The following is an 8,538-nucleotide window of genomic DNA, read 5'->3' on the forward strand; positions in this document are numbered from 1 at the left end:
AATATGGAGGGACAAGTGTACACTGCATTCAAGGTTGGAGTTATATATGACCACCATGTTGTAAAAGACTGATGGAAGCACGTTTTGTTTGTAGAAGAAGAAGGAGCGAGGTCGGAGCCCTTGTCTCCCGCGAGAGCTCTATGCCCAGAGGCTGCTCCTTTTCCTCTTCCGGGCGCCAGCCGCCATTTTGCTACTGAGGCTGCGCTTCAAGGGCGGGCGGTCACGTGACTGGCGACTGGGTCGCCCGCCCATTCAGCCCACTGTTGCCATGGCAACGAGCGACGGCCGCCATTTTTCCCGGAGCCGTGACGTCACACCCGGGCTCCTGTACTTGGAGAACCTAGCGCTCGGAAGAGAGGTGAGCGGCGACGGAGGGGGTCACGTGGTTGTTTTCTCTGCGTCCCACTCCCCCCCGTGTCGAAATGGTACGGCCCTCCTGCGCTGCGTTTCGACGGAGGCCCCTGGACTGGCGCATTCAGTGAAGGGGGGGTTAGCATTATCCGCGAGGCGCTTCCAGAGAGGGATTAAATCAATGAATCCCTCTCCCAGAATAGGGCTCAAGGCATCTTACACCAAGTTAAGCACAGCTTCGTATGTGAAACAAAAGCACCGTGTGGACACAACGCACCCCATTAAAAAGTCCTTATGCAGCCACGAGTCACAAGCTGCCTATGCAAGGGAGAGTCTTGGTCGCCTGTAGAGCACAGACAACAAAGCCCCAGGCGCCTTAAAGGCTAATAAGTGTATTGGTGATCAATGATTAGTGGATTTGTTGTTGGGTGCCTTCAAGTCGTTTTCAACTTATGGTGACCCTAAGGCAAACCTATCAGGTTTGGCATTATCTTCCCCTGAGACAGAAGGTCGATATTTGAAGGGATGCCATATTGAGGAGGGAGTGAGCTTGTTTTCTGCTGCTCTAGAGAACAAGACACAATGGAGCAATGGATGCAAGCTCCAGGAAAAGAGATTCCAGCTCAACATTAGGAGGAACTTCCTGAGAGTCAGGGCTGTTCCACAGTGGGACACACTCCTTCCTTGGAGTGTAATGGAGTCTCCTTCCTTAGAGGTCTTCAAACAGAGGCTGGATGACCATCTGTCAATGGGGATGCTTTGATTGAGAGTTCCTGCATGGCAGAATGGGGTTGGACTGGATCAGGGCCCTTCTAGTCTCTTCCAACTCTATTATCCTATGATTCTATGAAATAGACGGCCCTAAAGGTCATGCTGCCCCTTATGTGCCCTGGTTAGGGGCTGCAGCAACTTCACACCACGGCTCCAATCCAGCAATTTCCTGGCTCCAAAATAAGAAGGAGAAAGCCGCTCCTTTTGGAGCCGGCAAAAAGCCACCCTTCTTGAGGCACTAGCGGCTTTCCCCTGTTTCTTCAGCATGGCATGTCTGAATGCTGTGCTGTGGAAATGTTGCGATGGCACCTGCTGTCTGGTTGCACAGGCAGTGTGACGCTGGTGTGGCGGTGGAGTTGGTGCACGCAGTGGTCAATCGGCACGCCCCCACTACACCCCTGCCAGCATTGCTTCCTTTTCTGTTCCCATAGTGAATTGGATGAAGGAGAGTCCAAAATATGCAAAGCATAAATTCCTCTTATTTTCCCTTTCCCAAATGGTCAGACCAAGATGCTGGGGTTTCTGAAGCAACCTATTGTACTCTCTGTGGAAATCAACGTGAGCCTGGCGGTTCTGGCTGTCCTGGGATTCATAAGTCGGCTGTGGACCCTCTCCTACCCCCGAGCGGTAGTGTAAGTAAACTGTTTGGACATTCATTTTAACCATTGCAGCATGTAGTTCATAAGTACATCAGATGGTGTAACTCCAATATTGCCTTTTCCTCGTTGGTTGCCCGTTCATTTCCTGGCCTGACTTGTGGCGTTGATCCTGACCTTTAAATCTTAATATCCATACATTCAATTGCAGAAGCTGGTATCTGCCCAGGCACTTAAATTATTAGTAGCGCTCCTCCTCTGTGCTTCCTTGCAACAGATGGACCCCAGACTCCTAATGTTTGTTTCAGTGCTGTCTGGGAATGAAGGCAGGGAGAGGGGTATAATCCAAGACTTGGAGGAGGAAGAGTTTGGAAACAGCTACTGTCTTTTATCCTTTGATATTGAACTCAGTAATAATTCAAACAGTCCATTTCCTTGTGTGCTTATTGAAAAATGTGTGCACTTTTCTGGTTCTGTTGCATGTTTAGTTTTGATGAAGTTTACTATGGCCAGTTCCTCTCCCTGTATATGAAGCGGATCTTCTTTGTGGATGACAGCGGCCCACCATTTGGTCACATGGTTCTGGCATTTGGAGGTGAGGGTCTCACTTCATTTCTGTTTGTTATGAAAACCCTGTGTTTGCCACATCTGCATTTGCAACAGACCTGTATTGGTTGCATAGGTAATGGTAGCAGAGACATGTTATTCAGTTAGTGCAAAGGAGCAACCTGCTGACTAGCAAATAGGTTATTCCTCATATCAGCGTTGTATTCTGTATTATATTTTTATTATTTCTAAATGTTATAACCTATTTTTCATAATTTACAGTTTTTTCTTTACTAACATTCTACTAATGGGGCTTATTATCTAGTTATTTTAGATCATTTTAGGATGTTTAGCTAAGTTCTGCTTGTGGCTGATTTCCTCTCTCCTCCTTTAGGTTACTTAGGTGGATTTGATGGCAATTTCTTGTGGAATAGGATCGGTGCAGGTAAGAGGTCTTTCTGATTGATCCTGCAGAATACCATACCTGACCTAGCTGGGAATTAATCCCCTAGTAGAAGGTTCCATTGCTCAAAGGAAAACGGGTTCATTTTCTCTTTCATATATCCTGAGGGTTGAGGATAAAAAGTTAAAACAGGAAACAAAAACTTTGGCTTGAACTGACTTGATATCTGTTCCTCGTCAGCTGGGCTCCTTTTGCATCTGTCATAAGCATCGTAGGTAATACAGTTGGAGGACAGCTTAACTCAGTTATAGAAGTTTAAGCAGAGGCTAGATGGTCATCTTTCAGGGGTGCTTTGGCATGGCAGGGGGTTGGACTGGATGGACACCCATATCTCAGTACAATGCAATCATAGCTTTCTTGCCCCATTCCTTTTGTAAGTTATTTATCAGTGGATCCCATTCTAATTTGAAATTCTCTCACAATTCACTGGTTAAATGTGGGCTAGACAATGCCACTGTTGGGTGATTTGTAATTGGCTGACCAGCTGAACCCGAAGGGTGCTCAACAATAGCTCCTCTACCTGGAGAGAAGTGACTAACAGGGTACCACATTCCACTAGGCCCAATGCTATTCAACATCTTTATCAATGTCTTGGATGAAGGAATAGAAAGCATGTTTATAAAATTTGCAGGTGACACCAAATTAGAAAGGGTCGCTAACAGCCCACAGGACAGGATCAAGATTCAAAATTACCTTAACAGATTAGAAAACTGGGCCAAAACTAACAAAATGAATTTCAACAAGGAGAAATGTAGGATACTACACGTGGGCAGTAAAAATGAAATGCATAGATGTAGGATGGGGGACACCAGGTTTACAACAGTATATGTGGAAAGAATCTAGGAGTCTTGGTGGACCACAGGCACAACATAAGTCAGCAGTGTGATGGAGCAGCTAAGAAAGCCAATACAATTCAAGGTTGTATCAATAGGAGTATAGTGTCTAGATGGAGATAAGTAATAGTACCACTCTATTCTACTTTGGACAGATCTCACCTGGAATATTATGTCCAGTTCAGGGGTTGGACTGGATGGCGCTTGTGGTCTTTTCTAGCTCTATGTACAGTTCTAGGAACTCAAATGTCCCACCTGAATTGTGAGCAAAAGACAACTGCCAGATAAGATAAAATGGCATCCACTCTATAACAGGTAACCTTGCAGCAATTTCTAATTGGAATCTCATATTAATCCTAGATCCTAGGTTATAATAGTAAAACAAACTGGAGTAATGCACTGAAGCTCAAGGGTGAAACACTCAGGACAGAATTTTTAAAAAAAGTTGTCATGCAGTTAATAAACTTACTGTCATAAGATTTTATACAGACAGCAAACTGGAACATTTAAAAGGGGACATGATAAATTCATGGAGTTTTATTGCCATCAGTGGCAGGTATTCAGGCTGGTGATATCTCACCTCCACTCTCAGAGGCAGTATATCAGTGGCCAGGGAACACAAGACAGTTGTCCTAATGTCCTGCTAGTAAGCTTTCCATTGGGTCATCTGGTTGGCCATAGAATGCTGGAGTGGAGAGGCTTTCAATCCAGTCCTGGGTTGCGGTCTTCTTCTGTTCTTAATTCTTTCTTATGTTGTGCCCTGTTTCAGAATACAGTTCCAATGTGCCAGTTTGGGCCCTACGTCTGCTGCCAGCCATAGCCGGTGCCCTTTGTGTACCGCTGTCATACCAGATATTGGTGGAGTTGCATTTCTCACATACCGTTGCTCTTGGAGGTGCTTTCCTAATTTTGTTGGGTAAGGAATCATCCCTTCGAGCCATCTGTGAAGATTGAATGTCTTCTATTCTTGCAATGAACATTTTGGAAGATAAGATTAATTTGTATGTCTGACCCACACAGAATTGTATTTAGTAGCTAAGTGCTTTTGGAGCAAGGCTACTGGCTAGCATGCTGGTCAAAAGTAATAATTTTCTTTTGTTGTAGAAACCAATTACAGTCATAACCTTCTAAATCTAAAAGGTCAACTACTGTATTGTATTTTATAATTTCTATCCATAGTTAATTGATGTATTGTGCAAACCTCCTGTCCTCCACTGCTTTGCTTAGGTCTTGCTAATTCAAACTTGTGACCTCCTTAATTGAGTCTATTCATCTAGCCTGCAGTCTTCCTTTCTTTCTATTTTCCAGCAATGGATGGGAAGCATTCTGTATCAATTTGGTTCCTCCTGTTTGCTCCAATAAGCAGGAAGTAGAACTTTGGAAACTGTCACCAGAGGAGCAACCTCCTGTGGCTCCCAGTCAAGTTCTTCCTTGCTCTAATTAGGCTAGCTTCTCTCTGTCTCCTTGCTTTCTCTTACCTTTCCATACACCTCTCTCTCTTTCTCTTTATGGTTCTCAGAGATACTAGCTCTATCGCGAGATCATTTCAGGTTACCAAATCATCTGGACCTACTTTCACAGGGTCAAATACACCATCCAGATCAACTTTGGTTCAACCTTCATGAGTGGAGATTGACTGCTGCTTATTGTTAAAAGATGGTCTGATGCCACAGGTCGCAGATACAATCATTTAGTCTAGAGGACAGTCCACAAGATGCATTTATGAATACTCATACCACATGTTTGTATCCTGGTGTGCCTCCAAAGAATTGTGACCCCAGTCAATCACGGTGTGTTCTCTTCTCTATCTTCAAGAGGGCCTTGACAAGGGGCTAATAATTAATTAATAATTTGTTTTATTTATATACCACTATTCCAAAGATCATAGCTTGGGCCCTTTTGCTGGTCTTGAACTCTCAACCTTGTGGTTTCGACTGAATGGCTGCAGTACAGGCATTTAACCACTGCGCCACCAGGGCTCCTTTGACCCAATACCCTTAAGAGATAGGTGTCAGCCATAACATCAGCTCTACTGTCCGGGACAGTGAAGAGACTCCCCACTCACCCATATGTCAGGAAATTTTAAAGAGCTGCTACATTGATAAAGCCCCTGACCATCCATCGATACTGGGACCTACACCTGGTCTTAGCCGCTTTCACCTTCTTTTGAGTCCTTGAGAAAGGTACAAAATTCCTGACCTGGAAGGTTTTCTTTTTGTTGGCTGTCACCGCCACTGGAGAGTTTCAGAGCTTGAGACTTTATCTATTTGAGACAAAATCTGCATTTTAAGGGAAGATTGCTTTATACTACATCTTGACCCTACATTTTTCTCCAAGATGAACGTGTCTTTCCACTGGGCCCAAGAAATCATTTTACCTTCATTTTGCCCAAATCCTAAAAAGGATCTAGAAAATACACTTGATGTGTGCAGAGCACTTCATATTTATATCAAATGCACTTGTCACTTCCGTCTCTTAGACAAGCTATTTGTCTCATTCAGCTCTACATCCATGGAAAAGAAGGTTTCTTCTTCCACGCTCTCAAGTGTGGTGTAGTCTCCCTACTTGGAAGTCTTTAAACAGAGGCTGGAAGGCCATCTGTCAGATATGCTTTGATTGAGAGTTCCTGTATGGCAGGGAGTTGGACTGGATGATCTCTTCCAACTCTATGATTCTAAGATGGATTTGACCCTGCATAGCCAAGTGCTACACTGCAAAGGGTTGTGCTTTGCCGGGAATAATGACCACTCATTCCATGCGTAGTGCTGCCACCTCTGCTGCTCTTTCCACTAATGCACCACTCATTGATATAGGATAACTACTTGGTCCTCCCCATCTACCTTTGTTTGCCATTACCGTTTTGATGCCTTTTTATCAGTGGAGGCATCATTTGGTAAGGGACTACTCCAATCCATAGTCTAACATATTACACTCCTCAGTTCACCCGCTCATTGTTCAAGGAGCTTTGGTATGTCCAATACGGGATGCCTCCCCTCCATCACTGGAAAAATTACCTTGTGACATGTTTGTTTTCAGCAATGGAGGTGGAGATATCCTATCTTCTCAGAACTGAGGATTACAACCCCATGATTAATGGGGTGGGAAGTTAATAGTAAGCTATGTGTGTGAACATAAGCCACATATAATCATTCTCTCTGTCCTCTTTTTTCCCCTAACAGAGAATTCTTTAATCACTCAGTCTAGGTTGATGTTGTTGGAATCAGTCTTGATCTTTTTCATCCTGTCGGCTGTTTTATCCTACCTGAAGTTCTACAACTCACTAAGGTGAAAGGCACCTTTTTCAAAACTGTGAAATCTATAATGTGTATCTTGGATTTTTAGGGTAGTTGGGGTTGTGCTTATCAAAATATGCCTAAATACATATTATATCTGTGGCTGTTTTTATTGTTGTTGTTGTCATAGTTTATTTATATAACACCATTGATGTACATGGTGTTTTACAAGTAAAACAACCAAAAACAAGAAAACCTCCTGATAGGTTCACCTTAGGATCAATATAAATTGGAAATTACTTGAAGACACACAACAATAATACATTTAAATAAACATTTATTTCTGTTTCTATAAGTGTTCCTCTTGCCTTCCACTAGCCAGGTGGCAAAATACAGCAGCATACCACAGTCTTGTCTTGGATACTCCATTCCGTTCCCTTTCAGTTTTTCATTCCCACCCCATGAATCTGGGACATTAGTGGTCATCCTCACTTAGGGTTTTGCAGTTTGCAAACTTTTGAATTCCCTGAATGTGCTGATACTTTCCTCCTCCCCATGAATGCTTCTGCTTTGACTAGCTAGTGGCTAGGATTTTTACAATTTAGACTGCAGTTTGTTTATATAATGATGTGTTAATTGAGTAATTGTATAAGCAGGCTTGTGCTCAGTGTGCAAACTAGACTGGGAAGGACCCAGAAAGCTGCTACTAGGATGAATGAACAGTAACAGCAAGTTTTTGGATTTCAGTGAATGCTTCTTTAGATGGCTTTTAAGTGTTTGCTCATAAAGTATTTATATATAATTTTATTGTCTTATTTAAGCCCCTTTTCTGGAAGATGGTGGCTCTGGCTTTTGCTAACAGGATTTTGCTGTTCCTGTGCAGTTGGGTAAGCATTAATGTTTTTCCTGCCTCCCTACCATCAGATCCCCTCCATGGGTGACCAGATGTCATAACCGCAAAGGAGGACAACACCCGAAAAATATAGGACATTAAATTAAAATGGAGAACATTACAAAATAAATGCTAAAAACATTAATATAATATAAATGATCCTCCGGTGCCACTCAGTAAAACTAAAACTCCTTCCTTCTGCCTCTTTCCTTACATCATTGACCTTATAAAGAATTCTTTAAAACATAATCCTTATCTGATCACTGAATAGCAGTATTTCACTATGCAATACTATTGCCTAATTTTTCCCCTAGTCATCACTAGTTGGTAGTAGATTTCAATTGAACTTCCAGTTCAGTTCCAACTTGCCTGATTTTCTCCTAGTCTCCACTAGATTGTACCATATTAATAATAGTATTAATAACAACAACCATAGCTAAAACCAAATGCAATTTTAAATGTGACTAGAACCTGCAGTTAGGCAGAAGCAGGTTTCCAAACTCCTCTTTGTATCTGTGCCAGAAGAGAAAAAGAGCAGATTGCAAGCTTGAGACATTGTAGTGAGTCTCCATAACAATAAACATAGTATATTAAACTATTATATTTTTATATATTACTATATATTAGTATATATTAAACTATTACTAAACATTGCATGTAAATGGAGACAATTCCTTTATTCCTTAGCCTAGGTTACAATGGCATTAGCACTTTGTACTTACTGAATGCTTGATTCACAGGGTGAAATATATGGGCTTCTTCACTTACTGCCTGCTTTTGGCCATTGCAGGAGTTCACTCCTGGCAACTGGTTGGCGATCAGACTTTGTCCAATGTAAGTAGCTCATTGTCTT

General features: G+C 42.6%; 1 protein-coding gene across 1 annotated transcript in view; it reads left to right on the top strand.

The window, feature by feature from the left end:
- Nucleotides 1-251: 251 nt before the first annotated feature.
- Nucleotides 252-8,538, top strand: part of POMT1 (protein O-mannosyltransferase 1) — a 21,464-nt gene continuing 13,177 nt past the window's right edge. The window contains exons 1-8 of the mRNA XM_042478747.1: nt 252-358; nt 1,627-1,754; nt 2,207-2,313; nt 2,659-2,709; nt 4,330-4,476; nt 6,740-6,845; nt 7,615-7,680; nt 8,426-8,519. Coding sequence (XP_042334681.1) covers nt 269-358; nt 1,627-1,754; nt 2,207-2,313; nt 2,659-2,709; nt 4,330-4,476; nt 6,740-6,845; nt 7,615-7,680; nt 8,426-8,519 — 789 coding nt within the window. The 5' untranslated portion in view covers nt 252-268. The remainder of the gene's footprint in view (nt 359-1,626; nt 1,755-2,206; nt 2,314-2,658; nt 2,710-4,329; nt 4,477-6,739; nt 6,846-7,614; nt 7,681-8,425; nt 8,520-8,538) is intronic.

The sequence above is a fragment of the Sceloporus undulatus genome, chromosome 7 (assembly GCF_019175285.1).
Source record: "Sceloporus undulatus isolate JIND9_A2432 ecotype Alabama chromosome 7, SceUnd_v1.1, whole genome shotgun sequence".
NCBI classification, from domain to species: domain Eukaryota; kingdom Metazoa; phylum Chordata; class Lepidosauria; order Squamata; family Phrynosomatidae; genus Sceloporus; species Sceloporus undulatus.